Source organism: Pleurodeles waltl, chromosome 1_1 (assembly GCF_031143425.1).
Source record: "Pleurodeles waltl isolate 20211129_DDA chromosome 1_1, aPleWal1.hap1.20221129, whole genome shotgun sequence".
Lineage (NCBI taxonomy): Eukaryota > Metazoa > Chordata > Amphibia > Caudata > Salamandridae > Pleurodeles > Pleurodeles waltl.
In genome coordinates, this window is record NC_090436.1 from 824,259,266 (window position 1) to 824,276,905 (window position 17,640).

General features: G+C 44.1%; 1 protein-coding gene across 1 annotated transcript in view; it reads left to right on the forward strand.

The window, feature by feature from the left end:
• Positions 1-17,640, forward strand: part of FXN (frataxin) — a 61,687-nt gene that overhangs the window by 43,328 nt on the left and 719 nt on the right. The window contains exons 3-4 of the mRNA XM_069228693.1: positions 3,532-3,652; positions 8,301-8,398. Coding sequence (XP_069084794.1) covers positions 3,532-3,652; positions 8,301-8,398 — 219 coding nt within the window. The remainder of the gene's footprint in view (positions 1-3,531; positions 3,653-8,300; positions 8,399-17,640) is intronic.

A 17,640-nucleotide genomic window follows, 5' to 3' on the forward strand; every position in this document is an offset into this window, starting at 1 on the left:
CTAAGCTAATCCATACGGATCAGTTGGACTTTATGCCCTCCAGATCCACACGCTTGAACTTGCAGAGACTCTACGGAGTCTTACACATGTTGGATCACCAGAATAGAGAGCAGGAGGTGCTCCTACCCCTCGCTGCTAAAATGGCCTTCGATAGTATGGAGTGGCCTTATATTTTTGTGGCCCTCAGGAGATTTGACGTGGGGCCACGATTCCTGGCCTGATTAGACTGCTTTATCGAAAACCAGTGGCCTGGGTATGAGTCAATGCGACGCTGTCATGGCCCTTTACCTTACACAGGGGCACACGACAGGGGTGTCCACTCTCCTGATCCTATTTGTGCTGGCACTGGAGCCCTTGGCAGAGTGGATTAGGCAAGATCCCCTGATTCGGGGCATCAACGTGGGTGCAGCATGGGAAGAACGTATCTCCCTATACACAGACAATTTTCTGCTATATGTTACCCGACCCCGATGGTCCATCGATAGGATCATGCAGGTCTTTCAAACATTCGGGGACCACTCCGGCTACCAGATTAATTGGGCCAAATCGTTAGTGTTCCCTCTGGCTAAGGCCACATCCCCATCTTGCCCCCAGGTTGTGATGTGCCGATCTCCATGGACGGTTTTAAATACTTGGGGATATATGTAACTAGGAACCAGGAGCGCTTTCTTCAGGAAAACCTGCAGCCCCTGCTTGACAGGTTCCGCAGGGATGTGGCTCATTGGAGGGCGTTACCTCTTTCTTTCATGAGTAGAGCAGCCCTCTACAAGATGAAGACTTTGCCCCACCTTTTATTTGTTTTTTAGAACACCCCTTACAAGATTCCGTCAGAGGTGTTTCACCGATTGGATTGGGACATGAGACTGCTGCTATGGGACGGCGGCTGTTTCCTTGTGGCATTGCTGAAATTTAAACTCTGGATGTATGAGGGTGGACTGGCTATTCCGGACTCTCTTCGCTACTACTGGGCGACACAACTGGTGACTGTTAATGATTGGGCCTTTGCTGACCAGGAGGACCCAGCGTTCTGGGTGGATAGACAGTTGATGGGCAGAGGGGGATATGAGTGGGCCCTCTATGCCCCTGCGACGTTGCGAGCACTGCCTTTGCACACTGCAACGGAGGTGAAGGCGTGGTGTGACGCCACCCGTTTCCTTGGTTGGGGAACTACCTTGACAGGCCAGACTCCACTGTGGTGTAGCAATCTATTGGGGGACCTGAAGACCCTGGGCGGGTTCCACGAGTGGTCTATTTTGAGGATTTAGCATCTGGGGGATGTTTGGAGAGGTCAGGCACTCCTGACGTTTGTAGTCCTTCAGCAAGAATACGCTATGGCTGGAACAGAGCGGTTCAGGTACCTGCAGCTGCGGCATGCGTTTGGTCGATATGTCCTGTAGCATGAGCAGTTGCCTGAAGCAGCTCCCCTGGAGGACCGCCTCTTGACGGAACCTCTGGTGGCACAGGCCGTATCTCTATTGTACAAGAAATTGCTGAACAATTCTCCAGACCCGATGACAGCCTTGGGAGGGTGGGGGCCTACAGATGTTCGGTGTGACCGTTGGTAGGCTGTGTACGGGCAGGTGGAGGGCGCTGGATCATGCTGTACCTGACTATGTGACCAGGGGAATGCTCGATTTACATGTTATACCCTCAATATTCAACATCTGCTGAAATTTGTCTATGAGTAGTATATAAATGATGGGTCTTTTATTGTCGTCTGCTACATTGTACAATGGCTGCTTCGTTGTTTAATAAAAAGATTTTTTTTAAAAGCTCTCAGTGTCCTCATCCTTGTTTAGGGTTGGGTGAGCTTTCACGTGCACAGTTTTTTAACCCAATGTGGGCGCTCAACTGTAATTTGGTTAGCTTCTACAACCCATCCTTTTGACCACTGGCCCTGGCACAATGACGGTTATTTATTTGTATATTTTGGTCAGCCATTGCATGATGGTGCCTAGCCCTGGCATAATGCTGTCTCTGGCATTCTGATGGTAATTCCTGGAATCTTATGAGCTTCTGTCACATGATGTTGCCCACCCTCAGTAAATTGATGAGCATGGAATACTGATTTGCATATTGTGGGCATCCATGGCATGATGAGACTCACCCCTGTATAATACCAGTTTTTGTTTGTCATATTATAGGAGTATAATGGGCATCCATTTTTAGTGCCCACCGCTAGTATAATACTTATATTGGCTCTATGGTGATAATTCCTGGTATATTTCGAGTATCAATGGAATGATGGTGCAGGTCAGAAATTGGGTTAATAATTTGGTTGAGGGTCACCCATACCAACTTAGTCTATCTTTGCCAAAACACATTTCTTAGAGAATCTTTACTCAACCTTTGGTAGATACGGCAGAAGCTACAGACATGTTAAATTCAGGAAGTACCAACAATTTTAAAGTAGAGAAACCAATAGCTTAAAATTCTCAAACCAATTTAGGACAATAAAGCAAAGGTTAATGAACAAAAAGACACCGGAATTATTTCTATTAAAAACAAAAGGAGGTGAAGAATTGCATTTTAAGGCAAAAAGCAACTATAAAAGGTAAAGCGCCTAAAACACAAAGTAAAGAGCCATTGAATAAATCTCCTGATTTAGTCTAAGAAATGAAAGTCAAAATCCTTCAGTGGGGAGGGTCCAAGGCTGAGCGGGCAGAGGCTTCTTTAAGTTAGATGTGTGATTTTTTAGCTCTTCTAGCTGAAGCTGTTAGGTTTGGCACCAAAAGCTCAGAGCGGAACACAGCTGGATTTTGTAGCAGCTGAGATCATTGTGAGGGTTGGATAGATTTGCCACCTTAACCCAATCCCTCTGGTGAGTCCTCTACCCCTTCGCTCTGCAGGGCAGGCTTCAAGCCACTAATTCTGTTTCCAGCCATGTTTCTCGAAGAGTCCATTCCTCTGTGATCAGTTGGACCCTTTTTGAGTCATGAGTCATTCTGCCTCTTGTGTCCCTAGAGCAGGCAAGTAAGAGGCCAGCTACTTGATCCTTGGATAGCAGTCCCAGACCCTGGGTGCCAGCAAGTGTCCAGAGTCCTGTGGTCCTTGAGTCCATGAGCTCTCTTCTTCCAGCAGGTATCAGGAGAAATCTTTCTTCCAGCAGGGCCTTCTTCTTCAGTTGCAGTCGTCACAGATCCAGGAATAGTCTGAGGAGGCGGTAGTGAGTTGCCAGTATTTAGCTGTGCACTGGCCAGTGACTGGAGAATTTTCCGTACCCACTCCTGGCTACTTTCTCATTCATTAAGCCTGAAGATGTTTTTAACAACTAATAACAGCAGTTGTCACTGTGATGGCTACATACTTATACATTGTTCACTCTGGTGGCAGAAGGGGGAAGTTACTTGTACTACACCCACCTCGGACACAACTGTTGGTATGTACTTATCTTATATACTTCATTGATTGATACAAAACACTTCTACCTGAAATGTTGCGTGGCTGGTGTGCCAAATGGACACTGACAAATATAGCTTTTCATATTGCATGTGAATTAGTTGTGTGTTTATCTTTGACTTTGTATTGCAGCGCTCTTGACGAAAGTGCTTATGAAAGGTTGGCAGAAGAAACACTGGATTCCTTGGCCGAGTTCTTTGATGACCTTGCTGATCAGCCATTTACACCAGATGATTATGATGTAGCATTTGGGGTATGTTTTTACAAAGCACTGCCAACAGTTTCCTTACATGTCTTCGTTATAAGACAAGCCACCATGTCTACCGATACTGCTGTGTGGCACTATATATTGTGTGCTTCCTTAAAACTTTACATATATATTCAGGTGACATAATTTATTAGGCATCCACTGGAGACAAGTATTTTTTGTTAATGTGTGCGTTTTATTGGAAATAAAAAAAATATTGTGGTTCTCCCTTGTGCAAGTTATCAAGCCCTGTCTTTAAGTTGGGCCCATACAGCATATAGCTATTTCATTACCTACGTTGATGTTTTGCCATAGCTATCCCAAATCTAACCGCCAACATAAAATCACTAGGAACTTGCTTTCAATTTATGACCTATTTAGGAATATTCAGTACAAAAAAAACAATATTGTTTACTCTGGGGATTCCAAAAGGAGAATGGTGGGAATTCCCAATAGCCATTGCACCTGAGCAGAGCAGCATCGTGGGGGTCAGCCTGGGATTTTGACCAAAATGCGACCCATAAAATCTGCAAACGCAAGGCAGTTGGAGGTTTCGGCGCTATAGCTCGTTGCTGAAGTCCAGTGTCGCCCAGACCCACAGGTGGGCAGAGATGGCTAGCACGGCAGTTCTTCCCCAGTGCATAGTGCAGCTGATCTGCCTGCCCTGATCTGCCTACCACCTCCGCAGCTTGACAGACCTAGGATCATCTCCACAGTGCTATGCTGTGCTCATGAATCATTAAGTGAGTTGTGCTGCCACTCTCCTTCTCTGCCACATTTGTGATGTGTTCTGGATCCTGCGGGCACCCATCTTTCGTCAACCCTGTACTTCTTTGGAAGCTAAGACTGAGATTGGTGTGGTCCCCGTCAAGAGGGGGGTGCCTTTCAGAAGGAAGTGGTAGCGGCTGAAGCAGTTTTGCAGCTTCAGACTATGCTTCTTTAATTTGCCGGGCTCTGTTGTATTCTAACACAGAGGCTCGAGGTTTGAAACACGAATGGCCAGAGCAAGACATTAAGGGCCTGATTCTAACTTTGGAGGACGGTGTTAAACCGTCCCAAAAGTGGCGGATATACCACCTACCGTATTACGAGTTCCATAGGATATAATGGACTCGTAATACGGTAGGTGGTATATCCGCCACTTTTGGGACGGTTTAATACCGTCCTCCAAAGTTAGAATCAGGCCCTCAGTCTCTACCTTTAAAGGAAATATTTCATATGATTCTTTGTTGTTTCTGTTCACCCAGTCATTTGGTCAAAGCTGTATATTGCTAAAAAAAATTAGACCTTTGAAGCCAATTAAGACTATTCATGGCCCTAAACAGCTTAACCTCGAAAACACATGGTTTGATGGTGGACCCCTAAGCTCACACCCACACTCGTGTGGCCTCAGCAACACATATGTGCCTCTCCCTAAACTTTTACATAAACAGATCTGGCAAGATTATATAGCTTATGCCATAGGGAAAACAATACGATTGATATTTCAACTGCCCAAGTTACAGTGCTTCAAAATACATTGATTATCCCCAGTTTAAAGTTTAAACAACTATACTAAAAGAGCAAGGGTAGCAAAATATTTATGCAAATGGGGAGTGCAGATCGCTTGCCTGCACTACGAATGCAGTGGAGAGGTTGGCTATATCATACGGGATAAAGTACACGTGACAGGAGGTGGGGTTGCTAATCTGGCTCCCTCCACATGTACCATATGAAGCCTACAGAATATTAACTCACACAGAAGGGCAATGTGTGCAGTTAAGTGGACATTTGAATGGAAGAGATTTGACAATGATATACACCCCTTATATGGACAATCAATCCTCTTATCTTGAATTGGGCAGACTTGTTGCTTCCTATATGAGATCTTTGGGAGACTTTAACTCCATTTTAAATTGTAATTTGGAATGGTTGCTGGCAAAATCTGCATATAAACAGGGAATAAGGAGATATTTGCAACAAGACATGTTGGCACTGGCACATATACTAGAATACACTATGTGCTGATTGATCATTCAAATGCACAGCAGGTATTGGATATGGCCTACACAGTATAGTCTGATCATTCATTAGTAAAGTTTAAATACTGCTCTCAGAAGCATAGGGTAGTGATAACTCTTTAGAAATTACTGCTATCAGCCATGCAGGATGTAGTGTTCAGGCAGGAAAAGAGAGAGAATAGTGTCTTATTGCAAACAAAATGCAAACAGCATGACACAAGGGAAGTGGAATGGAATCTGATGAAAGTTGTAATATCAGAGTTGACAATGGCGAACACCAACACTAGAAAAAATAAATTCCCAGCAAAGAAAAAGAAATGGATAAAGGGAAGAGACAACAGTGTAGAGACGAAGAAGCACAAAAGGCAGTGTAAGAACTGAAAAAGTTAACTAGATGAACCAATAACATTACATGAGATAAAAGTAGCTATAAATAGCTAAATATTGCCAAGACACCGGGAGTGGATGGTTTACCAGCAGGGTGGTACCAGGCATATGCAGATCTATTGTTGGTGTATCAAGAACCAGTAGATAGGGGGAAATTACCCGAGATCATGAAGGAGGCAGCTATAATAATGCTATTAAAGCTGGGGAAAGACCAACACAATTGCAGATCCTATAGACCACTGTCCATACTCTGCATGGACTACAAGATTCTGGGCAAGAACCTTGCATTGAGACTGAACAGAAAAATTTAGTCCAAGTGTATCAGAACGGTTTTATACTGGTCAGAAGAACAACACTAAATATCAGATGACTGGCCAGCACAATGGAGAGACGAAGCAAAGTGAGCATGAGAGTCCGAGTGAACGACATGAAATTGTATGAGTGGGAATTAGGAAGAGGCACGCTGCAGGGGTGTCCTTTGGCGTCCCTGATCTTTGCACTAGCAATAGAATACCTGGTGTACTGACTGGGTAAATCATTAAATAACTGAGAATTTCAGACCTGCGTGTGAAGGCACCTAGTGTTGCTGTACGCAGATGACCTACTGGAATATCTGACTGACCTTGCTGAATCCTTGAAGATAAGATACTGCCATATGAATTAAATAGATTTTGAAAGTAATAAGATCTGTGGGTCAATAAGCAGAAATCAGTAGTACTCCTAGTGTGAGCTTTAAATTGAATGCCAATGGAACAGCTCCCAGCGACAGCGAAGATGAGCTCCTTCCGATATCTAGGGATCCAGGCGTAAATGTTAGAGGTAGATGGATTGAATGATACCTCAGCAGATTGTTAGCAGGTGTGCAAGGGAAAAATTATTACTGGATTTCTTTGCGTCTGTCAATGACGGGCGGGAAAGCCAATGTTAAAGCGCTAGTGTTGCCCAAATTACTCTGTTTGTTTCAGTATTGCATGCACCCTATCCCAAGTGACCATCTCAAGAAATTAAAATCTGCTGTGATCAATATAGTATGGGGGTAGGTAAAGAAGCAGAGTTAAGATGAAAATATTAGAATTCACATATCACTATCATAAGCTTCATTACATTTTTTAAAAACAATCATAAAAGCGTTGCATACAAAAATATGAACTCAAAAATAAACATGGATACACTTACTATGTTAAAAAGGAAACCGAATGTCAGACATTCAATGAATTTCATTTACGTAAAACGGACTTCAGAAAATGTCCCACATGAAAACAAACCACATTATTCTGAAGCTTGTGTAGGAAATACGAAGCAGAAACCATAACATTTAAGAACTGGTTTTAAAAACGTATTGGCTAGAAATTCATAATATTTGCAAAAGAAAGCAAAATGTTCTAAGGTTTGCATGGAGGGCTCATTGCAGGGCATTTAAAGGCAGTTGCTTAATCAGATTGGCCCAGGAGACAGCAAAGCCGGGATCTTATTATTCCCAGCCGAAATTTAGAAAAGACTGATCTTTCCCAAGAGCTCTTTACCAAAGTCAAATATGGTTCAAGGTTTAATGACATATGGACGATGACATGGTGCCACTGTAGGGGCAGCCTCATCTCCTGCACCCTGGATCTCTTACAGTAACTCATGAAAAGCTTTGTAGCTCGGGAGATATCCACTTTTGTTAACAAGTGGGGAGATTTGAACATTTCAAACCATCCTCTCACTTTGGCGGTAGATTGGACACAGCCAAGGGGCAATGTTACCCTTTTCACAATTCATACAGTCAGTAATAATCTCCCTCAGTTTCTACAGTTGGCTGCTGCATCAGAAAGGAGAATAAACCTCAAATATCCATATATCTTTGCATTGTAACAGTACACAGTCTGACTGAAATATGAACACTTTTTATTCAAGTATTGTAGAATTGTGTGTGAAGGTGAGTGACCCAGGGTAAGAAATGTTGCCGAAAAACAGGCACCTTATTACTGTAAGCTGAGGCGTAATGAATGGCATCATTTTACAAGAATCGTGGTAATGCTGCAGTTATAGTGATGTTTTCCTACAAAATAGAATTAATTGATTGGCTTTGTAACTATATTTTGTTTTAAGTCTGTCCACAAAGCTCAGTCTATCCATTGCTAAAACATTTGATATCGAGTCATGTAAAAATTAGTGGAATCGTTGGTTATTTTTTCTTGTGAAGAGGGTAGGCAAAATGTCTCTATAATTAAAATTATATTATATTTTTCCTGAGGAAATGATTCTTTGATACTTGCCCCCAACAGAGTGGTGTTTTGACCATAAAACTAGGCAGAGATATGGGAACCTACGTCATCAACAAACAGACACCTAACAAACAAATTTGGCTGTCATCTCCAACCAGGTAAAATAAATCTGTTCTGTGCTGTTACTTATTGCAGTAATTAAAAGTGTTTCTAATAGTTTTAGCCTAACTGTTTCCAGTTTCCTCTCATAGTACTGCACCAAAACAGCTATCCTACAGGCGGCAGACAATGCTCTTAAGTGTGCAATTAAAGGAGCTCTCCGCAATATATCTATACCCCAATCGATCCACGGCCTTTGACACTATCAGTCACCATTGCACTTGCAATATAACACTTTCCCTAACTGTTTTTCCTCTATCTTAGCACATACATTGCAATACAATAAACTGATTGCTCAAAATCTCTTCCACCCCCTGTAAAACATCGCTTCCACGATCATAGCTACGCTAGTCAGTCGGTATATGCAGTTCGTTGGCTGGCCCTACTCAGTTGTATCTTAGGGTTTCCTATACATCTAACATCATATACACTTTACATACTGACTCATAACCATTTCACTACCCTATGGAGCGCTGTACCTAAAACCAATTCCCACTAAAACCGAGTTAGTCCTCATTAATGCTTCCTCATCAGCCCCAGTTTGAGAACGTACCCCCATGCCATGCAATCCAATTTATTTTAACCCCTTCTTGCCAAAAGTGTCAAATTTATAGAATTTCAAATTGTCTTCAGCCTCATCTTCAGGAAACTCTTGCTAATAACATCCAAATGATGTGGTGTGAGATCAACTTATTGCATAAGATTGAGCTCTTCCTACCCTAATAATCCTGCTCCACTGTGTAAACCCTGGCCCTCGCATTGACATCCTCAAACTCACTTTCCACAGTGTTGCATCTTCATTTACAGGGCAATGCAAATAAAATCACATTACCCCAAACCTCAGAGACATCCTCTGACTACCTATTGAACTGGAATCACATTCAGATACTTTAGCATCACCTGCACAGCACTACATGGCTAAAAACACGACGAGCCACCAACAGCTGACTCTGGCGCTAATCCCGTCACAAACCAACTAGTCCATTAAATCCCCACAAAGTGGGTGAAACAAAGGCAAGATTTCTCATTCTTGACACTGTCTTTGTGGAATGAAGTTCTCCCTTAGCTCCCGCTCGCCCCCTCTCCTTGAGTTCAAGAAAGAGCTGAAGACTCTCTACACTTATCCATTCACCTCACTCTTCCTGATCGTCTCCCTCATACTTGCTTTCAATCAACTTTAGGGTCCCCCTGCCGTAGTCTTTTCTTGCATTAAATTTCACATCATGCTTATTAGGGATATTGTTCCCTGTATAGTTCTGTCATCCAATGTAAATGCTCCATGTAGTTTTTTTGTAATTTTTGTAAAATATATGGAAAAATGTACGTACTGCTCCATTTCACGTAAGGATGCGCCCTTACAACAATTCTTCTGTGCGCTGCTCTCATAGACTCGTTTCCATAACCTTTACCTGTTGGGTCACGGCTTTGCTTTCTGTATAATAAAACAATCACTGGAGACTTACAAGAAAAGAGACTTTTCTCTGTAGTTTGGCTTGTATCTGGTGCAGACTGACTGGTTAACCAGATACCTACAAATGTTAAATAATAAAGGCTGAAACAGGAGTTTAGATTGAGATAATGTACACAATATAAACAGTTGGCACAGACCAGAAATCAACCACCCTTCCTTATCTATAGAGGGAACAGGAACTAAGGATCCTCTCACCCATGGGCATCCGCAGGGGGGACCACGGGGGAGCACTTCCCCCCCTGCCGGTTTTGGGTACAGCCTGCTGTGCAGGCTCACAGTGCAGCATAACACTAGGGCGGCCATAGTGTTATGACGCTTGCAGTTGTACGGCAGCGCCCCCTGCCAAAAACAGTCAGGGACACCCCCCGTTTTGAAAAAATTTCTGCAGACACCCATGATCTCACCAACACTAAAATATTTAGTTCTACGCAACTTTAGAATTGCAATTTATTCACAGTCTGTCACACTAAACTATTTTCTTAGTCTAGTGTCTTGAGTAACAACTACAACATTTTACATTATATTAAACCAATTTAAGAATAACGTGTAAATTCATGAATTTAATTTGCTGGTGCTCTTAAAGCATGTTTCCTGCCATATTATCCTCCTTTTGTGTGTTTTGTAATTGAACGAAGTCTTCGCAGTTCGCACTAAAGTAACGGAATGTATCAAAGTTTTAAAACTGGTAGTAAATTATGCCCCTTAAAATGCATATACTGCAACCTTAGCCAATGCTCTGTTATTTTACTGTCACATGCACTGTTATTTTACTGTGATATGCACTGCAATTCGTTTATTTTGCCCTCTTTTTGAAATAAGTGTAGCTTTGGGCAACAAAGCAATTTTCACGTTAATAAACCTGCCTGAAAGGACGATCAACGGTCTTTAAAGATGCAAGGCAATTTATTGCTTAATCTTTTAACAGTCTACAACATTCATTAGGTGTATAGGTCATGGCTGATTTATAAATATTGCTGTTCTATTTAGGCAAAGCTTTTTAGATGCAACCAGCGCTAGACCAGTTTCAGGGACTTCACCATATTGTTTAATTTAGCACACCCTTCTTTCTGTTTGAGGAGAATCTAAGTATGATGATCATATATATTGTACCTTCTTTGGAATTTGAACATCTATTGTGTTACATTTAGCATAACTTTTTGTCTATTCAAACTAATTCATGTGATATGCGATTCTGCTTCACATATAATATAGAATATTGCTCCTATTCACGGTTTTGAAAATTCACTTTCATTCTTTCTGCTGTACACTATTTTCGATGCCACGCTATTTTAAACCAAAGTGCTACCTTATATATTACACCAGCCATAATCTTCAAAATATACTTGTATAGTGCTTATGTCTACCCTCAGAAGCTCTTTTGTAACATCATGAACCTTTTTTACAGAGGCCAACAAAAATAATCATAAAATCCAAAATAGTACTGCATGAATGCTCTTCGAATTATCCTGAAAAGGTTATGGCAATCCCGTGTTTAAAAAAAGGACTATATTGGAGGGTGTGTCCGAGTTAGACAAGGTGTTGGCCGCGTTTTAAGAGTGATCCACGACTTCCTCCCAAAATCTGCCATCCTCCTCCATTCCCTGCCACAAGAGTCACCTCGGGGAGCCAGGGGACCCACGAGAGTCTCTGGGGAGGGCTCAACAGCACCAGCAACCCAAAGGGGGACCTGAGAAACCATCTCACGATCAGGCTGGGGTCATGATCCTCCACGTCCCATGAGGCTCAACCAGCGTCTGACAGCAGCGGCACCTAGGATAGACAGGATTGCAGTACAGAGATAACCCAACTGGACCACAGAGGGACTGCAGACCCAGTGGAATCTGCTCACACCAAAGCCACACTAGCCACGGCCATGAAGTGAGAGATTGGTCGGGCCTTGGCAGCATTATCACACTCCATCATTTGCCCATATATATAGCAGGCCAGGGACCCAGTGAGAGACATCCAATTAAACAAGGCCTACTCCAGCCCAGAAAACAATTAGCCACGGAGGCTATGGCCCCCAACAGAATAGGCCCTTCCCCTCCCCCAGCAGGAGATACATGGTGGTAGGCCGCTGGCTGCTCAGGCTACCCTCCTTCTCAAAGATCTCCTGGGGGCAAGCAGCTGGCGGCGGGCACCAACACACCAGATCTATCATTGATTCCGGCCACACCTGCTGTACCTGAGCCTGCCTGCACCACACCCGCATTGGCTGCACGGTCAGAGCCCCCAGATGCATTCTCCAACGGCACTCACGTCCCTTACACATACAGAGAGCTCGCAATGGTGGGCTGCGGACTGCTCATGCTGCCCCTCTCCTCCTCAACGACTTCCTGGGGAAGTAAGCGGGCTGGAGGCAGGGCACAAGTACATCAGACCCACCAAAGGAGAACTCATGCGATACTGAGGACTCCACAGATCTCTGTAGAGAGACTCACAAGACAACCCATAAGCTAGTCACCCTTGCCTGAGCCTCAGGGAATACCGGGATGGTCCTGGACATACCGCATACCAGAGGCTACTATTAACCAGACCCGGAGACCCATCACACTACCAGGTGCCCCACTCTTACCACTAGGGACAGCGTCAGGTGGACCGTTCATTATGGGGAAAGACAAGGGACTGGGCGCCTAGTCTAGAATGGACAGATACACGTTTCCCTTCTCTGGTGCAACTGAACCCCCCAGTGATGCCTCACTTCTGCAGCTCCCCATGGAACCTGGAGATCTGGCAACCATCCTCCAGGTCATCTTGTCCTCACAGAAAGAAGTGGAATCTAAAATAGGACAGGGAAGGTAGGAGTAGACATCTCTGTCCTGCTCCAGGATCTCAAAAATGTGGCATCCAGGGTGACCAATGTCGACCCTTAAAACAAAGGTCTCCACACTGATACCATCTGCCAGTGCCTTTGAGTCTGAAGCAGAAGATACAAAAACAGGTTGCACTTGAATAACTTACCCTTTGTGGGTTTTCCCAGAAGAGACAGAGATTAAGAACCCTGGATTCCTTCCTGGAATCTTGTCACGCGTCCTGGATGTCCCAAGATAGCATATCCAAGTGGTTCACAAGCAAAATGGTGCACCGTTCCCTGAGCCAGCGTCCTCTACCAGGGCCCCATGAGACACCTGATCACCCGAATATTGAATTACAGAGACAAGATCCTCCAAGCGAGAGAGAAAGGAGACCTCCACTATGGATCATCCCGAATTATGAACTTCTAGGGACTATACCCGGGCAGTCCAGCGGCAGCGCAATTCCTGTGAGAAAGTCAAGCAGAAACCTGTGCCCTGAACCTCTGCTATATGGTGATATTCCTGGCATGTCTCCTAGTCTTCTTTTTCAAAAGCGGACCTATTTCTTTGATTTCCCTGAGGCAGAGTGAAAGTGAGTGACGGAGAAGCCTGACTTGTGCAATTCTGGGACACGTCAGGATTGTTCCCCAAGCCTCCATCCTGGGCAGCAGCGGCTGCCCCGCAGTGTTCCTGCAGGCACAGGGCCGGGACTTATAGGAGTGGGAGACAACATACACCCTCTTGTGGTCCCTAGCGCCCCAAGATACCAGAAACCGAGAGACAACTGACACAGATAACCTTCCGCAACAGCTCTCCCTAAGAGCCCAAAATCAAGAAGAGAACCCAGATGCCGACATCTTAGGCTGATAGTTCTGACTACTATGGTTTATCCTGGAACTATATGGTGTGACTAGAAGAATGATTGTGTGATCCTTGGTTGGAGGGACGGTAACGCCAAAGCCTTTTATCTGATTTTTAAGAGTTCTGTTGAAAGGGATGTTTGGGGCGAAACTCGCTTCTGGGGATGAAGTGGAGGGAGTATGTTGGATTTGGGAGGGAGATGCTGCAGTCGGTTTGTTGTTTTAGCCAGTCCTTTTTCCCTTGGCCCTGATGCACAACATGAGCAGCTCGTAAACACCGCCTAATTATAATAATGTGTCATGTGGCTAGTTCCATTGTTTCTTGGGTTTCGGACTGCAACCAAAATATTTATTCAACTGAAGTTTTTCTCGTAGAAAATATAAAGGGTTTTTGTTTTGTTTTGTTTTGTTTTTGTAACAAAGGTTGGTATGTGGTTTTATTACCAAACCATAAGATCCCTTTAGCACGATGTTTAATGCATTTATATACATGAACTAATGTTGTATAAAAGATTAGTTATTCAAATATTGCACCTCCATCCTATAATATAAAATACCTGGCTATATTATAAAGTAAAAAAGCCGCTAAAAGAGTTTCATGTAAAGCAATAACATTTGTTGGTGAATGTTTTGTAAAGTGTCTTGTGAACGCCGTCCACATGAAAAAAATAGCATTTTGTTATCAACATATATAATTTCCCATTTTACATGTACCTGCTGACTCTGAATCTTCACATGTGACTTCTTGGAGTTTCAGTTTAGGATAAGGTAAGGGTTGTGGGGGGAACAGTGTGAGGGTTCAGTTTATATTCATAATGTTCAGTGGGGCTGACAGCACAGTGAGAACCCCTGAAGCTAGTTCTGCTGTTTTCACATTCGCTACTCTCATTGGCCCCTCGTCTGAAACATATTTATACATTGAACTGTGGCAATAACTCGTGTTTGCTGACCTACGCATGCATTAAAACACTGAGTTAATGTCTCCTGCTAATTACATATTATGTCACATTCGCGATGCACGGTTAAAGTCCGCAGAGCTGTGTTGTGCTCTGGCAAATGTGAAGAGAGTGCATTGCCAGTGTGTGGTGCCAGCAGTGCTTCTTCGTTAGGCTTTGTCAAACTGCATTTCACAGCATCAGTAAGTTGATAACAGTTTAGATTCTGGACACTTAGCTCTGAATTAGCGTTATTTTTTTTACACTAATTCAGCGCAAACCTATCTCCATATTTATACTTTGGCGCTAGACACGTCTAGCGCCAAAGTTATGGAGTTAACGTTGTTTTCTGGACGTGAAAACCTACCTTGCGTCAATGAGATGCAAGGTAGGCGTTCCCATCCAGAAGAGGATGATATGGCCTTTGCGCCATACTTATCCCCCGTGCTAAAATCCAGCACGGGGGATGGGGCCCTTAAATAATGGCACTGAGCTTGCTTAGAGCTATTATTTAACGCCTGGGTATGGGCAGGCATAAGGGGACCTGTAGGCATATTTCCATGGTCAGAGACCATGGAAAGTGCCCACAGGTGCCCTTCTCTGGCCCCAGGGACACCCCCATCCACACCAGAAGAACATCACAGGATGGGGGACCCATCCCAGGTAAGTCCCAGTAAGTATTTTTATTTTCTTTATTTTTTCCCGCTCGGGGGCCCTGACTTGGGACCCCCTGCACGGTGCTGGCCCCAATGGCCATGCCTATGGCACATTTGTCCCCTGGGCATGGCCATTGGGCTTGTGAGCATGGCTCCTGTCTTTACTAAGACAGGAGCCATGTCCATGGGTGTTGTGCGCCAGAAAATGGGGTACACTGCTTAGAGGCATTTTTCTGCCTCTAAACAGTGTAGCGCCATATTTCTGCGCACAAGCTCCGGTTTCCCCTACGCCTCCCCCGCCTGTTAGCGTTCTTTCCAAGGACGCTAACAGGGCATTAGCGCCAGCTAGCGCCATTCCATAAATATGGCACCCGGCCGGCGTCTTGGAATGGCGAAAGCCAGCACTATACTTTTTCATGCAAAACTGCGATAACGCAGTTTTGCGTGAAAAAGTATAAATCTGGCCCTTAATATATTGAACAATCTATTGAGCTGAATTGGCAGTGTTAGTTGATGCTCTGGGCTGTGTGTGTGGCAGACTACAGATTATTAATCTCTTTGACTGGAAACCCAAAGAAATGGCATAAAATAAAATTGGATAGATGATGTCTCTGGAGAATACGCCATGCAAATTGCAAGAAATTACCAGCTCTACCATTTGTTTTACACAAATATATTTTATAGCTAAATGTACAATAATTCTGAAGTTGTGTAGTGACAGACTAAATGTGCGTAATGAGAACCAAAGGCTAGGCTGAGTGCGAAGCACGGCCCCTTAAGCCCGAACTCTGGGTCTGAAATGGCGAAATCCCACCACAAGAACCTGTGAGAGTAGCTTGAGGGAAATCTGCCTGTATGCACAAGTGGCGTGAAGAGGAGGTTTATGGCGAAAATGGGCACCGATTCTGTGAATTGATTTTCATATATTTCTGATATTTAAACTCAGGAACCAACATAAGTTGCCTTTGACCTAATTGTGGGTGAAAGCGGAGCTAAACCAAAAGCCTTACTTGGTCCCTCATTCCAAGTGGGCTCAGTCTGGTAAAACCTGGAGGTAAAACTGCCCTGGTAAATTTTCTTACCAGACTTTGGATTTTACCTCCAAATTCTTAGTTCGTCAGATGATAATGAGGAATAATTTGCATTTTTGTTTTTAACACAGAAAGAAAATGTTTTTCTTTTATCCAGACCGTTTTCTCCGTGCAGCTTTCACCTGCAAATACGTGTTGAAATTTGCATGGGTGTAAATTGCAGGTCAGTGCAAAATTATTGCATAACTTGGAATGTGGAATTGAGGACTTACACCCTTTGCGCAGTTTGCCTTTTTCTAACACACAGTGGCGTAAAAAAGGCTCCCGCAAGCCCCTCAGTGCAGGGAGGGCCCAAGCTCAAGGGGGCCACCTCAGCACAGCACCCTGGCCTGACGGCTCCTGAGTGAGTCCAAAGCAGGGGGCATCTATGTTCTTTGCAGGTGCCCCCCCCCCCCCTCAAGTTTCGTTATGCCACTGCCAACACACTCAGAATGAGGGGCAGCATGCCTATGGAAAAGCTGTTGTAAATCAAAGTCAAGTAATTTAAAGTGGTCTTTCTCCCTCCTTTGTAGGTCAAAGCATACTAGCATCGCATACGCTGTCTGAGACATACTGCTACCTTATGGTGGGCTCATACCCCACCCATAGCTTATGATTGGTTGGGTTTATTGTCACTCCCATTCGCTATCTATGATGCTGCACAGCATGGCTAAACAACATTGGCATAGCCAATAGATCCAACACCCAGTTGGTTTTGCCAATATTTGGTTTGTCAATACCACCTGAGCTTGCATATCTTTTATCTTCCCTCCCCTAGTTTATCAACAAGTGGTTAAATGATACTGTTTATCATCACACTGCTCTTCGCAGTGCTTATCGCATACCATTGGTGTTGATGCAATTCATCTCCAAGCTTTAGACTACCTCATTCTGAAAACTAAAGTTAAATGATTTGTCCATTGGTTGCGCCCTCTGCTGAAGGATATTAGTTTCTTCCCCGAGTTACAGATGCCATCTGAAAGCAAGGGCAAATGCTGAAGTCAGTGGCACTCAGCAGCCAATGATGCCCTGCAGCAGAACGGAAATAGTGCTGTTTGTGGACCACTTTTCCTAAACGCCCCCACGCTTTCTTATTGTACGTCTCTTCATCCCTGCACTGCAATCCCTCCCTGCTTCACTAGTCGCCTTCACCACTGTTTTCCTTGACCCTATCCCCTTTCTTGACCCTCCACATCCAGCAGTTCATTCATGTCCTGCTCTAGAACACTGCTTCATGCCCCTCTCCAGTTTTGCTCTTGGATATGCTCCTTCTCTTCTGCTTCCATCCTTCTTCCTGAATCTTGCACTTCCTCGCTTCTCCACCCATCCCACCCAGGCTGCTGTCTCCCACCATCCTGCTTCCTTTGTGTCACCTCAGCCACTCCTACTTTCTTGACTCAAATAATGATTGCCTTCTATGCCCCCTGGTTGGCTGAGCAGCTTTGCCTCTGGTC